This window comes from Vulpes vulpes, chromosome 2 (assembly GCF_048418805.1).
Source record: "Vulpes vulpes isolate BD-2025 chromosome 2, VulVul3, whole genome shotgun sequence".
In the NCBI taxonomy this organism is placed as follows: Eukaryota; Metazoa; Chordata; class Mammalia; order Carnivora; family Canidae; genus Vulpes; species Vulpes vulpes.
The window spans coordinates 33,402,494-33,428,866 of record NC_132781.1 but is presented as its reverse complement, the minus strand read 5'-3'; the positions used below and the strand labels follow the sequence as shown (position 1 = coordinate 33,428,866).

Below are 26,373 nucleotides of genomic sequence, written 5' to 3'. Positions count from 1 at the left end.
TCCTGGCTGGCTCAGTCAGTAGAGCGTGTGACTCTTCAATCTCAGGGTTGTGAATTTGAGCCCCATGTTGGAGATAGAGATTACTTTAAAAAAAAAATAATTTGAACATATAGGTAAACATTTATTTCTGAACCATGTGTGTGTTTATTAACATTGGATATATTAATGCTTGATACTGGTGTAGTAATCCAGTAGAGATGAATGGAGGAAGGGATGATTGCCAAATACATAGAGTTCTAAAATAAGCCTGACAGTTTAGTAGAAAATGGAGTAAAGGTTATGATTAGGTAATTAATGTAAGAGGAAATACAAATGAACAGTATACATCTCAAAGGTTACTCAACTTCATCTAGTTATCAAGGAAATGACCATCTAAAACAAAAAAAAATATTGCTCTTTGGATGGACTTTTGCAAAAAGCTTTTGTTACCTGTTTTTGCAGGTACCTCCCTTCTGTTGTCACTTGCTTTTTTTTTTTCCTGCTCCTCTCATTTATACTTCACAGTTTTAGTTATCTTCATAAAATTTCTGTATATGTCTTGTTATATTCGTTTCTGGATAGATTATAACTTAGGTTGCTATTGTGAATGGGATTTCTTCCCTCACCCCCGTAATATTTTCTAATTATTTGTCACTAGTGGGAAGACTGTTGGTTTTTACATATTTGTCTTGTGTTCAGCCCATTCGGTGAAATTTCTAAATTCTATTTTTCAGTTAATCTTGAATTTTTAAGTAGATGATCATATCAGCAAATAATCATGGTTCTTTCCTTTCTTATTTACTTTTCATTTTTCATTGTTTAGGGATTCTTTCAGTTTTTTTCTCAAGTACAAAATTTGCTATATATTTTTTCAAGATTTATTTATTTATTTTAGAGAGAGAGAAGGGAGTGTGAGCTTATGAACAGGAGGTGCAGAGGGAGGAAACAGAAGGAATCTCAAATCAGACATCGTGCAGAGCGCAAAAGCCTGAGGTGGGGCTCCATCTCATGATCCTGAAATCTCGACTTGAGCCGAAACCGAGTTGGACACATAACCAACTGTACCACCTAGGCACCCCTGCTATATGTAGATAGTTTTTGCCAAGTTAAAAGATATATCCTTCTATTGCTAATAATTAATGTGTGCAACAATTGCTACGGTTTACTTTGCGTGGGATATCTTTCTAAGTCACAGTGCATTAACTCACTTACTCCCAGCAACTCTGAGACAAGCTTTTATCCCCAGTTTATAGATAGGTAAATGGAGGCACAGAGCATTAAACAGCATTCTCAGAGTTTCACTGTGGTAGTTGGCAGAGCCAAGAACTTGAACCACAGAGCCTGTGGCTTTCACCATCATACCAAACTACCTCTTTCTACTTACTAAGAGGTTGTTGTTTGTTTTTTGAAGAAGTTGTGCAGAATTGGGGCACCTGGGTGGCTCAGTTGGTTAAGCACCTGCCTTTAGCTCAGGTCATGATTCCAGGGTCCTGGGATTGAGCCCCATGTCGGGCTTCCTGCTCAGCAGAGACCCTGTTTCTTCTCCCTCTCCCTCTCCCTTTGCTGCTCTCCCTGCTTGTGTGCTGTCAAATAAATAAATAAAATCTTCAGAAAAAAAAGTTGTACAGAATTTTGTTCTTTGGCATCTATCAAAATGATCATTATTTTGTCTGATTATTTTAACTTAGAGAATTATATATATATATATTTCTTAAATTTATTTATTCATGAGAGACAGAGAGAGGCAGAGACACAGGCAGAGGGATAAGCAGGCTGCATCCTGGGAATCTGACATGGAACTCAATCCCAGGTCTCCAGGATCACACCCTGGACTGAAGGCAGCACTGAACTGCTGAGCCACCCAGGCTGCCTGAGAATTATATTTTTTAATGTTGACCATTTTCAAAATAGAATGAATTCTATTTGGTTTTGGTAATTTGTAATTAAAAAAAATTTTTTTTTTCATTTATTTGTTTGAGGGCTGGGGAGAGTAAGCAGGAGAGAACAACCAAGCACCAGCAGAGAGAGAGGCCCAGGGAGACAAACAAACAGGACTCCCCACTGAGCAGGGAGCCCAGTACAGGGCTTGATCCCAGGACCCCAGGATCATAACATGAGCCAAAGTCAGGCACTTAACTGACTGAGCCACCCAGCAACCCCCCCTTTAAAATTTTTAAAAAATTTATTTGAGAGTAGAAATGTAATTTTTTTAATATATTGCCATATTCGTGTTGCTAACATTTTACTTAGTATTCTTTACTATTGTCATAAGTAAAATCGAAACATATTTTTGTTACATTATCCTTAATCTATTTGAATTCCAATTTTATGCCAGCCTTATGGAATAAATTCAGAAGCTTTTATCCTATTCTGTGATGTGAAATTATTTAAAATCTTACTGTTCCTTTATTTATGTATATATATATATATATATATTTTTTTTTAAGTTTATTTATTCATGAGAGACAGAAAGAGAGGCAGAGACACAGGCGAGAGAGAAGCAGGCTCCATGCAGGGAACCTGACATGGGACTCAATCTCGGGACTCCAGGATCACGCTCTGGGCCAAAGACAGGCGCTAAAACTCTGAGCCACCCAGGGATCCCCTTATCTGTTCCTTTAAAGTTTAATGAAACTCATTCATAAAGCCACTTAGTAGTTCTTTCAGGGACAGAACTTTAACAAACCGTTTAATTTCTTTGTCTCAGATTTCCCCTTAAACCAATTGCCATAATTAATTTTCCTTGAAAATTACTCATTTTATTAGATATTTAAATGTATTGATATTTAAATGTATTTATTCTGGTTTCTTAAATTTTAAAAAGTCCTCTGAGGAGCACCTGGGTGGTTCACTGGTTGGTTGAGCATCTGCCTTTGGTTCAGTTCGTGATCCCAGGTCCTGAGATCAAGTCCTACATCAGGCTGTCCATAGGGAGCCTGCTTCTCCCTCTGAGAGACAGATATGTCTCTACTATGTCTCTACTTCTCTCTTTGTCTCTCATGAATAAATAAATAAAATCTTAAAATTAAAAAAAATGCTCTCTGAATATGGGCTATTAATTTTTCTCTTATTTTGCTTATTAAATGGTTTCTTGTTTTGTCCTTTGATTTGACTTGCTGGAGACTTGTCCATTTAATTCATCTCTTCAAAGACCTATTTCTTGGATTTATTTTATCTACTCTCTTCTTTTTATTACATTAAATTCTGCCTTTGTTTCTATTTTAATTTAATGATGTATTAGCAGAATGTATTATTGGTGAATAATCATATTATAATTTATATATATGTTGCAGTGGAAAAATTGGTCTTATTTTTTTCTCACAACATCTTTTTTTTTTTCAAGTGTACAGTTCAGTAGTTATTAATATGTTCACAAAGTAGTGTGATGATCACCATTATCTAGAATAGAACACTGTCTAGAACATTTTCATCATCTTCTATCCAAAAACTCCATACCCATGAATAGTCACTCTCCATTTTTCTCTCCTCCCTAGCCCCTGGTCACCTCTAGTCTATTTTCTCTGTATGGTTTTACTACTTCTGCATGTCTCATGTAAGTAGAATCATACACTATGAGGCCTTTATGTCTGGCTTCTTTCATTTAGCATAACATTTTCAAGGGTCATTCAGGTTGTAGCATGTATTATTTCATTCCTTTTTATGGCTGAATCATTACTTCATTGTATATGTGTACCACATTCTGTTGACCTACACATCATTTGGTAGGCATTATGTAGTGGATTTTTTTTTTTTTTTTTTTTTTTTTTGCTTTTTGGCTATTATGGACAATGCTGCTGTGAACATTCATGTACGTGTTTCTGTATTTATCTTGGGCATATGCTTAGAAGAAGAGTTGCGAGGTTATAGGAGAACTTCTTGAGGTATGGCCATCCATAACTATTTCCAGTAGAGCTGTAACATTTTGCTTTCCCATCCAATTCCTAATTAGAACCCAGTTGAGGGTTCCAGTTTCTCCATATCTTTGCCAACACTTGTCCATCTTTTTTTTTTTTTTCCTTTGTCCATTGAATTGTCTTGGCCTCCTTGTCAAAAATTAATTGACCATAAATGTAAGGGTTTGTTTCTGGACTCTCAATTCTGTTCCATTGATCTATATTTTTGTCTTTACACTATATTTTGTCTTTACCAAGATTGTATGGCTAATAGTTTTACAGCAAGTTTTTAAAATCAGAAGTGTGAGTCTTCCATTGGAAGATGTTTTTGGGTATCTGGATCTTTTCATATGAATTTTAGAATCAGCATATCACTTTCTGCAATTACAAAGACCATTGGGGTTTTGGGTGGTTCAGTCAGTAAAGCATCTGACTTCTTGATTTTGGTTCAGGGTCATGATCTCAGGGTCATGGAAATGAGCCCCACACTGGGCTCCTCACTCACTCATCTGGGAGTCTCCTGGAAGAGTCTCTTTCCTTCTCCCTCTGCCCTGCCTCTCTTGCTTTCTTTCTCTCTTTAAAAAAGTTAATAAGGGCAGCCCAAGTGGCTCAGTGGTTTAGTGCCACCTTCAGCCTGGGGTGTGATCCTGGAGACCTGGGATCGAGTCCCACGTCGGGCTCCCTGCATGGAGCCTGCTTCTCCCTCTGCCTGTGTCTCTGCCCCCCTCTCTCTCTGTGTGTCTCATGAATAAATAAATTTAAAAATAAATAAATAAGTTAATAAAATTTAAAAGACAGTTGGACTTTTTATACGGATTGTTTTGAACTTGTAGATCAATTTTGGTAGTATCGCCATGTTAACAATATCAGGTCTTCTGATCAGTGAACACAGTATTTTTCTCATTTTTTATTAAGCATTTATTGGAAGGATTAAAAAATTTCTTTATTTCAGCAGTGTGTGATAGTTTTCAATGTTAAGTCGTAAATTTAAATTTTTCTTAAGTATTTTATTCTATTTGATGCTATTGTAAATGGCAGTTTTTACTTAATTTCATTTTTTGATTGTGCTTTGCTGGTCTATAAAAAGATAATCAGTGGATGGATGGGTGGCTCAGTCATTGAGCCTCTACCTTTGGCTCAGTTCATGATCCCAGGGTCCTGGGATTGAGTGCCACATCAGGCTCCCCACAGAAAGCCTGCTTCTCCCTCTGCCTATGTCTCTGCCTCTCTCTCATGAATAAATAAATAAAATCTTAATATATATATATATATAATCAGTTCTTGGTCTAGTGTCCTACCTCCTGATCCTGTTTGTTATATTTAAATGCATGTCTTCTGCTTTCTCTTTATTCTTTTTCTAGCTCCTTAAGTCTGTGCATGTATTAGCCCACTTCATATTTTTCTAATTCATTATAAGGCTATACATCTTTTTCCCAATTATTGTTTTAGCTCTAAATATCTTGAAGCATTATATTTGTGATTTGTTTCTAATTCAGTGATTTTCTTGATAATCCAATAATTTATTATTTTCAAGTGTTTTAGGGGTTTTGTTTTTGTTGTTAATACTTTGGCATTGAAATTGGAGTTCATATCTGGTAGGATTTTTCTTTTGGAGTTTACTGATATTTTTCAGGTTAAGATTCTGTTCCACAAGTAGCAAAGTAGGAATACTTTTCTTTTTTTCTTTTTTTTTTTTTTTCAAGACAGGGAATACTTTATTCAAACCCATCAGAGAAATGGACAGCTTGGGTCTGTAACAAAGCGTCGTGTTTTAAAGCATAGGTCAGTAATTGTATATGAGAGTATACACTGCTACATACAAATTAACTGATCAGAGCACAACTTTTCAATGTTCAAAACAGAATAAGCTTCCCTGTAAAAGCAGCACCTTTGTGACATTTTTAACTTTAGTATTCCTCTCCTTCTTCTTCACCCTCTCCTTCAACAGAATCCACACCAACCTCCTCATAATCCTTCTCCAGGGCAGCCATGTCTTCACGGGCCTCAGAAAACTCACCTTCCTCCATGCCCTCACCCACATACCAGTGAACAAAGGCATGCTTGGCATACATCAGGTCAAACTTGTGGTCCAGGCGAGCCCAGGCCTCAGCAATGGCTGTGGTATTGCTCAGCATGCACACAGCTCGCTGTACTTTGGCCAGGTCTCCACCGGGTACCACAGTGGGAGGCTGGTAGTTAATGCCCACTTTGAAGCCAGTGGGGCACCAGTCCACAAACTGGATGGTACGCTTGGTCTTGGTCTTGATGGTGGCAATGGCAGCATTGACATCTTTGGGAACCACATCACCACGGTACAACAGGCAGCAAGCCATGTATTTACCATGGCGAGGGTCACATTTCACCATCTGGTTGGCTGGCTCAAAGCATGCATTGGTGATCTCTGCTACAGAAAGCTGTTCATGGTAGGCTTTCTCAGCAGAGATGACAGGGGCATATGTGGCCAGAGGGAAGTGGATGTGGGGATAGGGCACCAGGTTGGTCTGGAATTCCGTCAGATCCACATTCAGGGCTCCATCAAATCTGAGGGAAGCCGTGATGGAGGACACAATTTGACCTATCAACCTGTTTAGTGTAGGTTGGGCGCTCAATATCAAGGTTTCTACGACAGATGTCATAGATGGCCTCTTTGTCTACCATGAAGGCACAGAGTGCTCCAGGGTGGTGTGGGTGGTGAGGATGGAGTTGTAGGGCTCTACTACAGCTGGGGGGCAGGGTAGATGGAGAACTCTAGCTTGGACTTCTTGCCATAATCGACAGAGAGACGTTCCATCAGCAGGGAGGTGAACCCAGAACCGGTTCCCCCTCCAAAGCTGTGGAAAACCAAGAAGCCCTGAAGACCCGTGCACTAGTCAGCCAGTTTCCAAATTTGGTCCAAGACAGGGTCAATGATCTCCTTGCCAATGGTGTAGTGCCCTCGGGCATAGTTATTGGCAGCATCTTCCTTGCCTGTGATGAGCTGCTCAGGGTGGAAGAGCTGGCGGTAGGTGCCAGTGCGAACTTCATCAATGACTGTGGGCTCCAGGTCTACAAACACTGCCCTGGGCACATGCTTGCCAGCGCCCGTCTCACTGAAGAAGGTATTGAAGGAGTCATCTCCTCCCCCAATGGTCTTGTCACTTGGCATCTGGCCATCGGGCTGAATGCCGTGTTCCAGGCAATAGAGCTCCCAGCAGGCATTGCCGATCTGGACACCTGCCTGGCCAACGTGGATCGAGATACACTCACGCATGGTTGCTGCTTGGCGGCTGCCAGGCGGATGGCGGAGAAGAGGAGAGGTTGTTGCTTCTTACAGTGCGACTCTTAGGTGGTCGATGTAAGAGAACCTCGGAATACTTTTCACATAAAAACCCCAAATAAACCATTTGGGACCAGAGTGTCCTGGGTTTTTTGGATGCAATAGATAGAAAACATTCTGTAAGATTAGCCTCCTTCTGACTACCTATGTGTAGTGAGTTTTATGCTATTTTATCTTATTGAGAAATATTTTTAAATGTCTTTGCAGCCACAAATAAGAAGAGTAATTCACCTAAGCCTCCTCGGTCCAGTGTAGCAGGTAGTCTCTCACTTCGAAGAGCAGTAGACTCTGGGGAAAATAGCCGTTCAAAGGGAGACTGTCAAACTCCATCTGAAGGTAAATTTGGAGAGTTTAGAATATAATTTTGGTGGGTTGATGTCTATTATTTAAAATTGATCTTAGGGTGCACATAGATTTAGATCTTTAAAGACACCAAAATGCTGAAACTTGATTTGAAAGTTCCTTGATCTCACAAGAGAAGAGGCCCATAAGTAAGAAAATGCAGCCAGACTGTATATTCTGGATTCGTATTTGGCATGAAAAAACTTGGTATATATATATATTTTTTAATAAATTAATTTTTATTGGTGTTTAATTTACCAACATTTTTTTTAATAAATTAATTTTTATTGTGGTATATATTTTTAAATTGGTTTTGAGTTTTCCTGCAGTTTAAAAATGTGTATGTAGGAGATACTCTAAAGTGGAGACTAGAGAGCTTTTGTTTACCTTCTTTCTGAATATCCCCCCTTTCTTTTCTATAGGCTCCTCAGGAAGCTCCCAGTCTGGGAGCAGGCACAGTTCTCCCCGAGCCTTATCACATGGAAGTATCAGTGATATTCTGCCAAAATCCGAAGACCGGCAGTGTCAAGCTTTGGATTCAGATGCTGTTGTCGTTGCTGTTTTCAGTGGTTTACCTGCTGTTGAGAAAAGGAGGAAAATGGTCACCTTGGGGTAAGTTCTTTTGTTTATATAATGGAATAATAGCTAATAGCTTTGTTTGAATTTTTTTTTTTTTTTTTTAGATTTTATTTATTTACTGACGAGAGACACAGAGAGAGAGAGAGAGAGAGAGAGAGAGAGAGAGAGGGGCAGAGACCCAGGCAGAGGGAGAAGCAGGCTCCATGCAGGCAGCCTGACGTGGGACTCGATCCCAGGTCTCCAGGATCACACCCTGGGCTGAAGGCAGCGCTAAACCGCTGAGCCACCCGGGCTGCCCTTGTTTGAGCTTTTTAATTCTACATCGTAATGAATAAATTTCCACATTGTTCGTTTTTTAGCAAAGTATTTGTTGTATTAAAATTTAACTAAAAAAAAAAATTTAAAGTATCAGAGACCTTTTTTTCTTAATGAAATGAAATGAGAGAAGTTATTATGTTAGAGATCGTTTTTACTGAAGTGTATGTAGCCTTGTGTGAATTCTGCCTTGTGAGTTTTTGATGTATGTGTCAACTTTTTTTTTTTTTTTTTTTTTTAATTTCCTCCACATTTTTTCAAAGACCTTTGTGCTGGGCTATATTATGTCATATCATAGGTCTTTTACACATATTTTGTATGGAACAAAGCACTTCTGGCCATTTTAACACTGCTGTTGTACTGTTATCTCACTTTTTTCCTCCATATGCAAATGTCTTCAAAACTCAATTTCTCAAAAGACTTCTACTGTATGGTAGTCAATGCCTTTATCTTTCGCCCAGGAAACAAAAACTCAGATACCGTCAAAGTCAATTAAACTGCCATCCATTAAAAAGAATGATTATGGAATATATATTGTCTGTGAATGTGCTGATCTATTTTATGGATATTAGATACATTTCTAAATTTCAACAATGGCATAGTTCTACCTTGGAGACTTTGGAAAGAACTTTGAATTAAATTTAGAGATTAACATCCCTTAAGTTTACCTAATTTAATACAATTTTTAAGCTGGTATGGCTTAGTTTTCTGTTATAGCTGTAGTTTAAGCGGTGGAAAGGTGTTAGAATCATTAGAAATTGTCTTATCCTTCCCATAACCTACCCTAATTTTATACATATTCCTTTTAGGTTGAAACTACAACTAGCTTTTACATTTTCTTTATGGATATATTTATATCTGTCTTCAGTCATAACAATTAAATGTATATGAACAGACTATTTTTTCTAGACTGTAAAATCCTCTATAAAAATCTACAGCTCTTAGCTATAGCCTTCATTTTACAGTTAATTGTATTGCCAGCCTGGCTTATGTGGTGTTTTCTAACTTGTGTCTTTTTTTCCTTGCCTGATTTAAAGTAGTTTGTAAGCAAAAACTTTATGTACTAATAATAAGAGGCTCAAAAATGGAAGTAAAAAAAGAATATTAAGTAAAATTTCCCCAGTTTTGTCTCCCATCTGCTTAATTTTCCAACTTCCTGCCACACACATTTCTGCTGTGTTTAATTTTTTATATATGTTATGTCATCTCAGTTTTTATGCGTATTTAGGCAACTGACTATATAGCTTTTTTAATACAAAAAGTACACCCTGTTTTCTCAGTAATATATCTGAAGTCTTTCCATATTAATGAGAACATTAATTATTTAGGACTTCTATTTTTGTCTTTTAATCGGAATTTTTATTGAAATAATTACATGTTCACATGCAGTTCTAAGAAATAATACAGAGAGATCTTTTGCATCTTACCCAGTTTCTCCTAATGATGACATTTTGCAAAACTGATAACAATATTGTAGCCAGGATATTGACATTGATACAGTCCATCATTTTCTAACCTTTTATTGTGAGTCTCTTGTAGTGAACTTAAAAAAAAGTACTTGAAATTTAGTGTTAAACATCAATGCCATATACCCTACTTGGTTTCAGCCTCAGTTTCAGGACAAGAAGAAAATATGGATTATTGTATCACTGACTAGTTATACAAAAATATCAGGTGTTTTTTCCCTTCTTTGAGGGTTAATGCTAAAGGAGGCCGTCTGGAAGGAATGCAAAGGACTGATTTGGAAAATAATTCTGAAACTGGGGAATTACAGCCTGTGCTACCTGAAGGAGCTTCAGCTGCTCCTGAGGAAGGTATGGAATGATAAAGTCATAATTTGGTGGGAAGTGGGAATAATGATCTTTTTGTGTTGGTGTTGGGAGTAGTTAAAAAAGTAATTGAGACATTACTGTCCAACATTCTTGTTCAGAATATAGCATTTATTGTGCCACTGAATTGGAGTTACTTAAGACATTGAGCACAGAGGAAAGCAAAATGGATAATTGACTACATAAAAGGACATGTCTTGCTTAGAAGGGAGGTTTACAGGGGTTGGGAGTAATCCACAGATAGTTCATCTACTCATTCAGTAAATGTGTTGTCATCTGTATGATACGTATTGAATTTTGTTAGGTATGCAAAGATAAGATTAGATACGTTCATAGACTTAGGGGGAAGGCTTGCAAAAAGTGTTTAAACTTTTTAAAGTGTTTAAACACTTTTAAGTGTTTAGTACTTTGTCTTTTAAAGTCAGTCGCCTTATTTTTAAGATTTATTTATTTATTTGAGAGAGAGAGACAGAGCATGGGGGGGACAGAGGGAGAGGGACAAGTAGACTCCCCACTGAGCTCGATCCTAGCACCCTGAGATCATGATCTGAGCCGAAGTCAGATGTTTTACTGACTGAACCACCCAGGCACCCTAAAGTCAGTCTTGATTAATGTTTGTAAATTGCTTCACTCATATGGAAGTATTCCAAACTTTAATCATTTAAAAAAATCCCTTATGGGATGCCTGGGTGGCTCAGGTCATGGTCCGAGGGTCCTAGGATCCAGTCCTACGTTGGGCTCTTTGCCTTTCTCTCCCCCGCCCCCCTCAGACAAATAAGTAAAATCTTAAAAAATAAATAAAAAATCCTTTATGGTAACTGACTTCAACTCTACCAGTTCATTCTCCATTACATTTCCAGTATTCTTCCATGTGTTCTTCCAGAAGACATTTTGTAATTTTGAGTAACAGAAGATGTTGGTTGTTTTGTTGTTGTTGTTGTTGTTGTTTTTTGAGAGAGCACATGTTTGTGAGAGCGGGGGCAAGAGGGAATAGAGGGAAGAGAGACAAGCCGACTCAGTGCTGAGTGCAGGGCCTTAACACAGGGCTCAGTCTCAGGACCCTGAGATCATGACCTGAGCCGAAATCAAAATCAAGAGTCAGATGCTTAACCAGCTGAGCCACTCAGGTGTCCCAGAAGATGTTTTGAAATAAGGCTATGTGTTTTGCCACTGTTGTGTCGTTTCTATGTTAGCAGAAAAGGAAGTCAACTTTGTTAATGATATTTGGCATGGAAATTTTTTCCCCATTTCTCTGAAACTCTGCAGCCTTCCACCTCTGCACTCATTTGAATTTCAGTGATTGATGAATTGTAGTTCAAAGCAAATATGCAGGTGCCACCATCTACCTCTGGCTGCCCTGTAAGAGAGTATGTGGGTGGTAGCATTTTCAGGTTTTTCAGTTAAAGAATACTAAACACTCCCTCTATGTAGGTGTGCCTGTGGCAGCTAGCATTACTTCAGTAGAAGAGATGAAATGAAAAGGATTTTTAAAGTGAAGTGTCAGTTGTTAAAACACTAATATTTTTTATTAAAAATTAAATATTTTGATTAAAAATCTTTAAAGAAAAAAAATCTTTAAGGAAATGACCTGTAGGGATTGATTAGCTAGTTTTGATTTATTTGTATATATTGATTATAAATTGTAGTGGCTTAAATTTTATAACATATAAAAAATTCATGCATTTAGGAAATGCTTCTAATTTCCCTGTCATTGCACTTGATGCTGGTTAAAAAGTAATTCCTGAGCTTATTGTTTACTTCAGGATTTCTTTTAACATAGCACCATTGACATTTTGGGCCAGATGATTTCTTTGTGGTAGAGGGCTGCCCTGTGCATTGTAAGATGTTTAGCATCATCCTTGGCTTTTAACCACTAGGTGCGAACAGTACTTCCTCTGAGTTACGATAACCAAAAATGTCCCCTGGGAGGCAAAATCATCCCCAGTTGAGAACCACTGGTTGAGATGAATGATTCAACCAGGGATGAGCATTCTCTAAGAATCACTTTCCAGAGTAGATCACAGTTTCACATGGGTACAAGGTATAGTTCTCAGGGATGCTAGTGGATGTATGTGTCTGTCTCTCTCCCTCCTCCAAAAAAAAGAAAGATTTTAATGTAAGTTACAAAAATTGAAATCAGCTGGCTTAACCAAAAAAGATAATTTACACTCTTGTATTAACATGAAGTCTCATGTAACTCTTGTAGGGTAGTTTCGGGGTTGGAAAACAGCTGCTTAATGTCCTCAAGAACTCCCCCTTCCCCCCCCATCTTTCACACTGCCATTCTCCGTGAACTGGCAAGATGGTTGCTGCAATTTCAAACTTCATATAGAGTCAAAATAAAATTCTGGGAATACAGGAGGATTATTTTATTCTATATATTCTATATATCTTCTGTCAACAAGGAAAACCATTTTGTCAGAGCACCTTAACAACTTCTAACATCCTCTTAGTATCTCATTAATCACTGGCAAAAAAAAGGAAATTTGGCAGTCTAAACATTTGGTTCCACTCCTTGACCCATTTCACATGGCCACATGGAAGAGGGGACATAGTTGAAGAGTATTGAGTTTCCATATTAGAAAGGAGTAATGCAGGTGAAATAGTAGTGTCTGCTGCACCAGTGGTTCATGTTTCCCAAGCATCTGAAATCTGAGCACTTGTGAATAAGGGAATTAGAAATAAGTACAGTATTAACAGTACCTAGCATATAGTGGATGCTCAAAAAATGTGGTAGATGATTGATGTAGAAATACCCTACTTCAACTTTTGCTGTATGGTGCAGATTTGTTTTCCACATTAACATCTCTGTGGAATCTTACATTTAATAATACCTTATAATTTTTATCAATGATAGCCAGTTATATGAAAACCTACTGACACCGTCTGGTGAGATTAAGATCCTATATTCAGGCTTCTTGGAGTTGGTAAAATATCACTAGTTTGTTTTAGGTATCAGTTAATGTAGTGAGGAGACATTGCAATATATGGAGCAAGGCACAGCAAACTGCTGTGGTCTGTTGATTTACATCGGCTAGTTTCATTTCAGATACTTGACCTTATGCTGTATTTGCTTCCTCTCACTTAATGAAGGCAGTGGGTTGTGCAGGACCTGTTGACTCAGTAGGCCAACTATTAAGGTAGAGCTGAGGAGACTAATTTTTCTTTCTTATTACATTTACAATGCTAGGGAACTTCTCTAAGTATGTGTTCATGGCCCTGTCTGCTACTATGTAAATCAGTTTATACTGTACTTTATAGGAATCCTATGAGTGGCATTCTAAGAAATAGGTTTGGGAAGCAAAATAATTCCTAAATTGACTTTTTTTTTTTTTTTAAGATTTTATTTATTCATGAGAGACACAGAGAGAGAGAGAGAGAGAGGCAGAGACACAGCCAGAGGGAGAAGCAGGCTCCATACAGGGAGCCGGATGTGGGACTCGATCCCAGGTCTCCAGGATCACGCCCTGGGCTGAAGGCAGCGCTAAACCTCTGAGCCACCCGGGCTGCCCCTAAATTGACATTTTCAACATGTGATTGTATGTAGTCCTATAAACCTTGCTAAGAGTTCTAAATACTACATTATTTGAATACTACCCAGTAATGTTCACAGCATTTTCTAGTGTTTGAATATTCACTGCAGGCTGCAGTTCTTTTAAATACTAGAAATTAAATACGTTTTTAAAGACCTATAATGAGTAAAGAGTTTGTAAGTGAATTTAAAGAATAACTTAAGATTTTGGGAGTTTTTGAGCATCCAGAGAATTCCATTTCTTTGTGAATGTGTCAGGAATTCAGAAGCACTGCGGCCTGTGCCTAGAAATTTCAGTTCAAGTGGATTTTTGTATTTTTAGCAACAGTTCCATGACAGACCACAAGGTGGAAATGGTGCTTCACAGAAGTAGCTGGTGTACTCTAAACTAGAAGTATCACATTTAGCTTTTGACAGCAGGAAAGTGGGGGGAGTTTGGTTGGTGGTTGGGTGCGTGGGTGAACAAACAAGGAGGTTTCAGCCTCTGTTAAATATTTAAGGGAGAATTAGTACTACACAAACACTTCTTGAAAACAGAAGAGGAAGAATTCGTCCATAAAACCATCTGGGGCTACAGTTTTCTTTGTTAGAAGTTCTTTTAACTACAGGTTCTACTTCTTTAGTAGTTAAAATACCCATTCACATCTATTTTTACCTGAGTGACCTTTAGTTGTTTGTATCTATCAGAGAACTTGTTCATCTCATCTATGTTCTTGATTTTATGAGCATAAAGTTGTTTATACTGTTCCCTTATTATCATTTAAATGTCTGTAGAATCTGTTATGATGTCCCCTCTTTCATTCATGATATTAGTAATTTTGGTCTCTTTTTTCCTTAGTCTCCCTAGAAGTTTTTCAATTTTGTTTATCTTTTTAAAAAACTACCTTCTTGTGTCCGTGATTCTTTTTGTGTTGTTTTCCTGCTGACTTTATTTGTTCTTTATTCCTTTTATTTGCTTTGAGTTTACTTGCCCTTCTTTTCTAGTTTCTTAAAGTAGATGCTTAGATCATTGAGACTTATTTTTCTAATGTAAGCATTTAATAAACTTATTTTTAAGAACTATATAGTCACATCTTCCAAATTTTGATGTTATATTTTTATTCAATTCAGAGTATGTTTCATAAATTCTGGAAAATTCTCAACCATTTTCTCTTAATGTATTGTCTCGTCTTTGTTATTTTTACTGTCTCTGTGGCAGTCTTTTGACACAATTGGAACTATTACCATTTATCCCTTTATATTTTCACTGCTTTCTTAGGATTTTCATCTCCTATTTCTTTAATATTCTGTTTAATATCCTTGGTTCTGTATTTAAATTTGTTAGTTTCTTTTTCAACTGTGCTTAAATCCATCTATTAATACTATAATTTTAATGACTATGTCTTTCATTTCTAAAAAGTCTGTGGTAATTTTTAAAATTTTTATCCTTCCCTTTTTCACATTAAACAAGTTATTCAATTTGTGAAAAATTCATGATGTTATCCTTCTATTTGTGTATCTGTTTGACTCTTATTTCAGGTAGATTATCCACCTTGTTTGTTTTTTGTAAATTTTGATTGGAACACACCTTTCTGAGATTTTTTTTCTGTCCCACCTACCCCCACCCCTAAAAAAATCCTCCCCCGCCCCCGTGATAATTCTTATGAGTTACCATAAGGATTGTGGAAGCTTCCTTCCAGAGAGGAGGTGTTTGGGTTTTTTAATATGCTTCAAGAGTGTTCACTGGTTGACATTTGTTGATTGTCTTTTCCTGGGTCTTCATATGCTGAAGTAATTTGGGATTGTATCCTGAATATTTTTAATATGATATTATGAGACTCTGGGTTTTATTTAAATCTGTCAGTTTGGTGGTACTTCAAGTTCTGGTCTACACCAAATATTCCTGTTCCTGTTTACTTTTCAGAGTCCTTAAATAACTGCTTCATGGAGTATCTGGGTGGCTTGGTTGGTTAAGCATCTGATTCTTAATTTCAGCTTAGGTCATATCTTGAGGTCATGCAATCAAGCCTCTGTGTGGGGCTCTGTACTGGGCGTGAAGCCTGCTTGAGGAGTCTCTTCCTCTGCCTCTCCCCCTACTTGGACGTTTGAGTGTGCACGTGCTCGCTCTCTCAAACCTTTAAAAAAAAAAAGACATTAAAATTAAATAGCTACTTCATGCATTCTATCCAGGTTTCATAGCTTTGTTCAGTGGGAAAGATAGGATGGAATGTGCTTATTCCATCTTGCCCAGAATGTTCCCTCCAGGGGATTTTCCATTTGCTTTATTTAAATAATGCTAGCTCCTGACTAATTTTTATGATCATTTCCTGAGAATTGAACCTCAACTTTGAAGCCTAAACCTAAATTAAGCTCAGAGGCCTTAGTTTGAATTCTGAGATGAGCTGAGCCCAGCAGAAACAGACAAGAGACTATACTCAGCAGGCAAACTTTTTCTAGTATGGTTTTTCTTTTTTTTTTTTCTTTTTTTTTTTTAAGATTTATTTATTTATCTATGATAGACATAGAGAGAGAGAGAGAGAGGCAGAGACACAGGCAGAGGGAGAAGCAGGCTCCATGCCGGGAGCCCGACGCGGGACTCGATCCCGGGACTCCAGGATCACGCCCCAGGCCAAAGGCAGGCGTGAAACCGCTGAGCCACCCAGGGATCCCCTAGTATGGTTTTTCAATAAAAATTTTATCTTTATGCAGGGGGTAAAGATTTAGTCACTCAACTCCCTTTCTGTGAGGGTCCAAGGGAATATTAAAGATACATCAAATTCTCCAGGGCTACTGTAGCATCTGATTCATTGGTTTTCCGTATCTTTGTTTGTTTTGGCACCTGTGTTTTGTTTTTTCCTTCTTTTCTTTAAATGTGTCTCTTCATTAAATTAATATTTTAAGTTAATATTTTCTCTAGCATTTAAAAGGGTTTGTAGCAAAAAGATTTTCAGAATTTCTTGATCACTGTCTTGTTGAAACAGAAGTACTTCTATAGATTTTTTTTTTTTTTTTTTAGATTTTTTCTTTTAAAAATCAACTGATAGACATGAGAACAAAATTGGTGGCCTAAATGGGATAGTACCTCATTTATTGCTAGAATTACTGGAATTTTTTATACACACACATACATGTAAGTGTGTATTTATGTAACTTGTTTGTATATGTTTTAGGCTAGGAACAATTACATTTCTATTGAATCAGGATTAAAAGTCTCTAGAAAAAAACTATATGCTTTGGAAAAAATATTCTCCGTATAATGAAATTAATACTGGTCTCAAATTACTACTTGTAGATATTTTGGAAAGGGCAGTTTTAATCTTTGAGAACAAAAATAAAACCACTGCTCTAAATAACTAAAGAGAACTGAGGTTTGTGTGGTTATTTCTTTATTTGTTTGGTGTCTTACATTGTCCTGAGATCCAGTGTAAAATTCACTGGGAATCTCAGGTTAGTACATGAGATTTCTTTTTCCTATCACTTGCAGTGGTTTTTTGTCAAAAACATGTTCTCCCCTTCTTTCCTGCCAGGAATGAGTAGTGACAGTGATATTGAATGTGACACTGAGAATGAGGAGCAGGAAGAGCACACCAGCATGGGAGGATTTGATGACTCTTTCATGGCGCAGCCCCCAGACGAAGGTGCAGCACATGGTGCTCTTTTACAGAGATTCATAAAATCAGCTCTGCTGCTGCTGCTGCTGTTGCTGCTACTGCTTCTTTTGCTTCTGCTTCTTTTGCTTCTGCTTCTCTGCTGTTTCTGCTTCTTTTTCTTTTTTAATTCCTATCATTTGTGAGACAACATTCTGTGGGGTAAACTAAATGGTGAGTACTGAAAGAATTTGCTGAGTACTCTTTGGCTGGTCAGACACCTGCTGGATGCTACTTGGTGGAGCAGAGGTTAGCAACCTGCTTTAGTACAGCCTGTGACTGGAGAATAGCTTTTAGATTGTACAGTTGTTTAGAACAAAAACAAAACTGAGAAGGCTTTTCGGCAGCGGCAATTTGTGGCCTATAGTGCCTAAATATTTACTATGTGCCCTTGTATAGAAAATGGTTGCCAACCCCTGGGGAGGGTTTAGATGTTATTAGCCTAGCTGATAAGGTAACTTTTAAAAAGATTATTCCTGATTTCTTAGAAATACATTTAGTTTATGGAAGCATTGTTTTTTTAAGTTTCTTTTTCCTCCCAAAATAGTTTTAGGAATAAAACTCACTGAAAGAAAGTCATTGTTAATAGTTTTGCTTTGTTTTTGGAGTACAGCATGATGATTTGATATTATGTATAAGTTGTGAAATGATTAGCACAAGAAGTTTAGCTAACTTCCATCACCCATTATCGGTATTTTATCCAGAGACATTAATGATCAGTCTAAGCATTCCTCTGCAAGATTTTCTGGAATGACAACATTGTCAGGCTTATGCTAGTTGTCAGCTATATAATTTACAGATTTCCCTGATGCTTTAGTGTCTTTTTCAAAATAGAGCTAAGCATTGGATGATTTTTAAGTATATGACACTTTTAGTAATTTTCTCTCTGTTAGAAGCAGCCAAATTTGGGGCAAGTTATTTTGAGTGCTGATGGGTTTGTAGTGATATTTGCATGTGCAGTTTAATTTGCTTTAAAACACATTTTATGTTTATAGAGTTAGTCTTCACAGAGTATATACAGCCTCATTTCCTCTTCCCTTCTTCAGCTGCTCCCACAGTGTCCCCAGGAGGACAAAGTTAGGCAGTGTCTTTCCTCTTCTAATTGTGGATATTTCACATTTTACTTTTTCTTTTTTTTTTTTCACATTTTACTTTTTCTCATTTTTCCTTTGTGTTTGCTTATACTTGAATCAGATCACAAATTCTGTGAAGACAGGTTTTTCTATAACCTAGTACATCTTTACCAGTTAAGTAATACGCTTGGTAAGATCACTTACAGACAAAGAAAAGAAAATACTGGTCTTTAAAAACTGTTATCTGCTTTTAAATTTTTGTCTTAGATACGCATTCCAGTTTTCCTGATGGTGAACAAATAGACCCTGAAGACCTCAGCTTTAATACTGATGGAAACAGCGGAAGGTAATTTTCAAATCAAGAGAACTGACTTGCAAGCTACCTTGACTCTGACCCTGAGATTTGGTGTAGTTGGTGCTCAAATTTGTCATCAGTCAGATAATCAGATTTGTTGTTTTTTTTTTTTTCTTTTCATCATCTCTACCCAAAATAGAAATTCTGAAACTTTAGAAAGCACAATTGTAGTATATGACACTAGTATACAGGAAAAAACAGCATGGGAAGAATTCTATGTAATGTAATGAATTAACAATGTAGTCCTCAATTCAGCAAATTAGTATATTTATAAAAGGCAGTTTGTCTACTACAATAAAAAGGTGATTAACTGCCAGACAGTTCATTAGAGACCATGCATGCACTTGGCAACCTACTCAGCCTCGGTGTCAGTGTCCTTCTGTCTGTGGCTAGACGCTCAGTTGTGTTTATATGACCAACTTTATATTTCAGGTTTTGGCCATAGTTTATAGCTTCATTAATGCCTGTAAATTAAGAGAACAGAAAAATTACTTATGTTTAGATTCTGCCCTGTAGATACTTTATATGAAAAACTAAAGCAAAACTAGACTGAATCTCTCTGGAGTATGTTGGCTGACTAAAGTTCATTTATTTACCTTCTCTTGTTTGTTCAAGTGCAGGCACACTGGTTAATGGCACATAATCTCTCTGATGTAATGACTTTTACAAATAGAATTTTAAATGAATGACATTCATGTGAATTGGTTATGTTCCCAGTCATATGAATACATGGAAGATAATTTAAAGTTATTTTTTTCCCTGCCTTTTACTAAACAGCTATAGTGCAACAAGTGTTTTAAAGCCCTCTTTTCTCCTTTATTTTCATTAGTTGGACATTGGTTTCAGTGTCTGTACATTTAAAGATTCATACATATTGCACAGTGGTTAACATGAAACTGTGGTATATTTACTTTCATACTCAATTGGCCCAAAATAATTGCCAGACTTTCCACTGTGCTCCTGCATTTGTGTTTGAGCTGCTATACTATTCTGAAAATTACACTGAAAGTTGATAAAACTATTGAAGAAGCAAGAATATAATACATGAGAGGCGCCTCATCTACTTCTATTTTACTTATTTTCCATGTCTGATGTCTTGCCAAATGCTATGATTCATGGTTTCCTTTTGTTCAAAACAGTTCGCACTCTTTGTTAATAAAATGAACTTGAGAAAATATTATGCCTCTGCAATTTATTAAAAGTGGGACAGGAAGCCCCCAGGGTTTTTTTTTTTTTTTTTTCTATTCATTTTCTTTCCTGTGTATGATAGAGGCTGTTAAGGTATGTATACTATTAGTAATGCATGGGGAAATTAAGAGACTTACTTATAGTCTTGGTATCTATGGTTACTTTTTCTCCTTAAAAGTTAGTTGGAAATACTTAAGTCATGTAATCACATGAAAAGTAAAAATTTAGCGTTCGCTTACTGACATGGTAAATGTTGGCATGCTTTTGTGTAGTTATAGGTCGTTTATCATGCAGTACTCTAAGGCATTACTAATATGTTCTTTAACACATTTCCATGTCTGTTAGATGGAAATGTATTTATTTCTGTTCATTGCGTTTTGTTGAGATCATGTTTTTTTAGTCCCACTTTCTCTTACCTCTATACTCCATTGTTAATAGATGAAGATACAACATAAGAATTTTACACCTTTAGTGTTGAGGGCAAACCATTTTAAGGATTGGTTGGTAGTTTGTCTTGTTTTTTGTTTTTTTAATAAGACTCCTCATTTGGAATCCACAAACACAAATATGATTGACTACTTTGAATCTCTCACTATTGCCAGCTCTTTAACTTATATTTGATATAGAACTTGTTAGGTTTTTTCCAAAGTGAACGGGGAGAAATGAAAAAAAAAAAAAAAAAAAAACAGCAGAGCCAGGCAATAGGTTCGAGAGTGCTTTTAATGGGGAGCACTCCCAGGCGAGGTTCCGTGACTCGGAGAGGTGGCCCGAGTCAGGGAAGTCGCGCCGGGGTTGGGGAGTGTGGGGGTTTTTAAGCCTTATTGGATCCGGGTGGGTCCCTTGTCAAATTAGGCAAGGGAACACCGTGTCCCTAGGTGATTGGCTGGGGGTGGAGACAGTACAGACGATGGGGGTCCCTGGATGGAAAGTTTCGGTTTCCCGTCTAGGCTTTGATTTACTGGAGATGATGTGGTGGTCATGGCTGCTTTGGCGGGAAGATCAGCCAGTTTGACCCAATTTGAGATGTCCGCCATTTTGGGTGCCCCTGTCTCTTAGCCCAACAGAACTCACTGGTTCCCTGTGTATCTTTATAATTGTTTATCTTTAAAGTATGGAAAACTAAGAAAAGCCTGAGAAAAGACTGTTCATTTGGGAAAGGCTTTTAGCATGGGTGATTTAATCATGAGTCTCTTGGGTAATTAATCTACATACATAGTAGCATTTTGAGGTATCCCTCTGCCCTTTTTTAGGAGGAGGTATACTTTCTAAAAGCACGAATGTTCTTAACCTTTGCTCTTAATTTTCATGATCTTGAGGTTTTTTTAGTCAGTGGATTCCCTAGAATGGCATGGTGATACTTGGATTGTGGTACATTTGGATCTTGAGTGTTTTTCTGGCTTTTCTTATGCTTTCATGTTATATATAAAAACAATCAGTGTGTTCCCCTTATTTTAGATGAATTGAGAACTGGTTGAGACTCTTTTAATTTGGTAGAATTTGAATTCACTATGTCAGCAAGACTATTTTTGGTTGTTACACAGCTATAGGAAAATTTGAAGGGATTTAGTTCTTTATACTTGCACAAAAACTTTGGAGGGAAAATAATTTGAGCTTAATTGGTATATTCTTGTGTATTAGAAATGTAACCTGTCTACCATATTCTCATTCCAGATTTAAGAATAAAGTCTATCTCTTGAAAAGCAAAAAAATGCAAGGTTCTAAAGAAATGATAGTGAACCTGCCCTACTGGTATAAAATCCTCTATTTTGTAATTAAAAGTGACAACAGATTTTACCAAAAATCAAAAACTGGTAGGTAGCTAAAGGGACAGAATGAATACTCAGAAACAGTTCTACTCTGTGAAGAAAATCATATCTATTTTGTTGGGCACCAGCTCACTGCAAGTAAGGTTTGAAAATTGTAAAATAATAAGAAATACAAATTGTGGGATGCCTGGGTGGCTCAGCAGTTAAAGCATCTGCCTTCAGCCCAGGATGTGATCCTGGAATCCCGGATCAAGTCCCACATCGGGCTCCCTGCATGGAGCCTGCTTCTCCCTCTGCCTGTGTCTCTGTCCCTCTCTGTGTCTCTCATGAATAAATAAAATTTAAAAAAAAAGAAATATAAATTCTCACAATCCATTGAGGAACACCTTTGGGATTCAATTAACAAGTGCCTGGCATTCTCACTAGGAAGACAAACTACTGTCCTTGAGCCAAATCCCTGTGGTTCTTGTAGTTTTGTAAACAAAGTAGTTTTGTTTTTTTTTTTAATCTACTCATTCATGAGAGACAGAGAGAGGGAGAGGGAGAGACACAGGCAGAGGGAGAAGCAGGCTCCATGCAGGGAACCTGATGTGGGACTGGATCCAGGGACTCCAGGACCACACCCTGGGCCGAAGGCAGGCGCCAAACCACCGAGCCACCCAGGGATCCCAAACAAAGTAGTATTGAAGCACAGTTAACATCCATTCTCTTGTTGCTTGTGCCCTACAAATAGGGCTAAGGAAATCTATTGGCCCCAGAGCCTGAAATATTTACTCTCACACTCTTTACAGATAAAATTTTGCTGGCTTCTTCCCTATTGATATTAATGGGAACTTTGTGTGTTTTTAGTGTAGAAAGTTTAGGCCTTCAGAAGCATGATTTTTAACAAAAAGATAAAACATTTGATTAGTTCTTTTGTGCTTAGTTTTATGATATGGGGTGATGAGCAGCTGCTGTCCCGTTATAGAATCATAAGCCTGAAAGACCAAAAGTTTTCTTCAAATATAAAGGATCTGTTAGGTTTTAGGAGCAGGATCTTTGAAAAATAGAATTCCTTTCCCAGTTTCTAGCCATGTTAAATATAAAGTCTGTACCATATTCCTCATTTGGTGCCAGGAAGCCTCATGTTTTCCTCTTTCTTGATTTGGTGTGCCTGCTTTGGCTATGCTAGATTTTCGGCAGCTATGAGTGAGGGAACAAGGCATAGGAGAAGGTACCAATTCCTTTTTCCTCTCCCCATTGCTGGTTCATGATCTGGTCTACAAGAGATTTCGATCCCCCTCACCTTCCCGCTTCTGTCATCACCTGTAGTCTCTGCAAGTCTTGAGTTCCTCTATTCTGCTTGTCCTACTTTCTAGCACTTTGTGTACAGTCCCCATCTTTTATTTTCTTTCCCCCTTTTTGCTGAAGAGCATAGTAGTTGTTAGTCTTTTCTTCCACCATTACCTTGTTTCAGCATTCAGTTTTTGTTTCTTTAAGTAAACTCAGCCACCAACATAGGTTTGAACTCATGACCTTGAGATCAGGAGTCACATGACCTACTGACTGAGCCAGCCAGGTGCCCCCAGTATTAGTAGTTTTATCTCACATTTGTTCCTGGAAAATTTCTTTTTTAAGATTTTATTTCAGAGAGAGCAAGGCAGAGCACAAGGGTTGGGGAGGGGCAGACTCCCCACTGAGCAGAGCCCAATGTGGGACTCTGGGGCTCCATTCCAGGACCCAGAGATCATGACCTGAGTTAAAGATAGACGCTTAACTGACTGAGCCACCCAGGCACCCCTGGAAAATTTCTTCTTAATAAATGTATTCTCTTAGACCTAAGGATATAGTAGTTAATGCTTATATTGTGCACAAACATTGTTTCTGGACATCTTTGTCATTGAATCCATAAGTAAGCTTTGAGGTCTATGATGTGTCGTACCCATTTGGCAGAGAAACATGCAGTTCAAGGAGGGTAGGTGATTTTCTCAAGGTTTAACACCACTGGCAAGGATGGGATGAATTGCTGGTTTAGTACTTATTTCAATTCATCACATTTGAACCAGACCCAGCATTTTTAATACCTAATAATTAAAAAGCTAAAGATTGTCCTATTTTTTTAACTTTAATTTTGAGATAATTTTAGAGTTACGAGAGAGACAAAAATCTTGAGATCCTGTATACCCATTACCCAGCTTACTCAGCTTCTGCTTTTGTTAATGCTTTATGTAACTGTAGAACAGTAATCAAAACGAAATTACTCTTGTTTACAGTACTATTAACTATAGAATTTGTTCAGATTTTACCAGCTATTTCATTAATGTCCTTTTTCTGATCCAGGGCTAGTCCAGCATCCCACAATGCATTTGGTTGTCACGTTTCCCTAGTATCCTCCCATCAGTTACAGTTCCTCAAGTCTTTCCTTGTCTTTCATGACCTTGACGTTTTTGCTTTTATTTTTATTTTTTTGTTTATTTAAGATTGTAATTATTCATTTGAGAGAGAGAGCGCGCGCACGTGTGACAGAGAGCACCAGCAGGGAGGGAGGGGAGAGGAAGAAGCTGACTCCCTGCTGAGCAGAGAGCCCCATGTGGGGCTCAATCCCAGGACCCTGAGATCATGATCTGAACCAAAGGCAGGTGGTTAACGAGTTGAGCCCCCTGAGTGCCCAACCTTAACATTTTTAAAGAGGACTAATTTTATAGAATGTTGCCCTATTTGGATTTGATATTTTCTCATATTTAACTAAGATTAAGCATTATTGGAGAGGCTACCACAGAGATAGATATGCCCTTCTCAGTGCATTTTATCAGGGCTATATAATGCAGATATTTATTATTGATAATGTTAATCTTGATTAGTTGGTCAAGGTGATATCTGCCAGGGTTCCCACTATTTATGATTTTTCCCTTTGTAGTTACTAAATATTCTGGGCTAATACTTTGAGATTATGCAAATACTCTGTTCCTCCTTAATCTCTTACTAACTTTAGCACCCACTCTTGCCTATGACAGTTAAATCTTTTTTTTTTTTTTTTTTTTTTTTATGATAGTCACACACAGAGAGAGAGAGAGGCAGAGACATAGGCAGAGGGAGAAGCAGGCTCCATGCACCGGGAGCCCGACGTGGGATTCGATCCCGGGTCTCCAGGATCACGCCCTGGGCCAAAGACAGGCACCAAACCGCTGCGCCACCCAGGGATCCCTATGACAGTTATTACTGCAGTGTTCTTACGGTTTTCTATTTCCCTGGTTTCTTTTACATGTTATAATTCTATAAGGAAAAGTCCCTTCTTCCCCACTTAGTTCTTTATTCAACTAATTTATATCAGTGTGGACTTGTAGATATTTATTTTTTATTCTTTATGATCCAGTATTATTTTACATTCAGTTTGTTCCAGTGTTGGCTATAGGAAATTTTTTCAGGTCAGCTTTTGTTTCTTTCTGGTATGTTCCATTCTTCTCTCTACTCTCCCTCCTTCTTTCCCTCCTATCCCCTCATCAGGTATTCCAGGCTTACCTTGTCTTTTCTCTCACCCTTTTTTGGGGACAGTGGTATTTAGAAAGGATTGGAGTTTAAAGGTGGGCATATTGTTGCTAGAGTGGCACTGCTTCTTAGCCCCTCTCCATGGATAGAATCGAAAACCACCTACTTACTCATGCAAACACTTCTCTGTATATCTTTGTATGTATATGTAAATATGTTTAAAGGAGACAAACCATGAATCTATATATTGATGCCTACAATACCAGTCCCAACTCCACAGCATTCATTTTTTTAATAATAAATTTTTTATTGGTGTTCAATTTGCCAACATACAGAATAACACCCAGTGCTCATCCCGTCAAGTGCCCCCACTCAGTGCCTGCCACCCAGTCACCCCCACCCCCCGCCCTCCTCCCCTTCCACCACCCCTAGTTCGTTTCCCAGAGTTAGGAGTCTTTCATGTTCTGTCTCCCTTTCTGATATTTCCTACCAATTTCTTCTCCCTTCCCCTCTATTCCCTTTCACTATTATTTATATTCCCCAAATGAATGAGACCATATAATGTTTGTCCTTTTCAGGTTGACTTATTTCACTCAGCATAATACCCTCCAGGTCCCTCCACATGGAAGCAAATAGTGGGTATTTGTTGTTTCTAATGGCTGAGTAATATTCCATTTATACATATACCACATCTTTATCCATTCATCTTTTGGTGGACACTAAGGCTCCTTCCACAGTTTGGCTATTGTGGACATTGCTGCTATAAACACTGGGGTGCAGGTGTCCCGGCGTTTCACTGCATCTGTATCTTTGGGGTAAATCCCAGCAGTGCAATTGCTGGGTCGTAGGGCAGATCTATTTTTAACTCTCTGAGGAACCTCCACACAGTTTTCCAGAGTGGCTGCACCAGTTCACATTCCCACTAACAGTGCAGGAGGGTTCCCCTTTCTCCACATCCTCTCCAACATTTGTGGTTTCCTGCCTTGTTAATTTTCCCCATTCTCACTGGTATGAGGTGATATCTCATTTTGGTTTTGATTTGTATTTCCCTGATGGCCAGTGATGCAGAGCATTTTCTCATGTGCTTGTTGGCCATGTCTATGTCTTCCTCTGTG

At 37.8% G+C, this 26,373-nt stretch overlaps 1 protein-coding gene and 1 pseudogene across 14 annotated transcripts in view; one reads left to right on the top strand and one right to left on the bottom strand.

The window, feature by feature from the left end:
* The window catches only part of TRIM37 (tripartite motif containing 37), a 244,159-nt gene that overhangs the window by 98,249 nt on the left and 119,537 nt on the right, over positions 1-26,373 (top strand). For 7 of the 14 annotated variants that reach the window (XM_072747603.1, XM_072747605.1, XM_072747604.1 and 4 more), the window contains 5 exons: positions 7,396-7,524; positions 7,953-8,142; positions 10,120-10,238; positions 17,292-17,402; positions 18,752-20,014. In XM_072747603.1, the coding sequence (XP_072603704.1) occupies positions 7,396-7,524; positions 7,953-8,142; positions 10,120-10,238; positions 17,292-17,402; positions 18,752-18,834 (632 nt within the window). In that variant the 3' untranslated portion in view covers positions 18,835-20,014. Of the gene's footprint in view, positions 1-7,395; positions 7,525-7,952; positions 8,143-10,119; positions 10,239-17,291; positions 17,403-18,751; positions 20,015-24,824; positions 25,579-26,373 lie in introns of those variants that run through there. The other 7 variants (XM_072747599.1, XM_072747602.1, XM_072747601.1 and 4 more) reach the window with 2 other exon arrangements.
* LOC112917930 (tubulin alpha-1A chain-like) lies at positions 5,544-7,214 on the bottom strand (annotated as a pseudogene).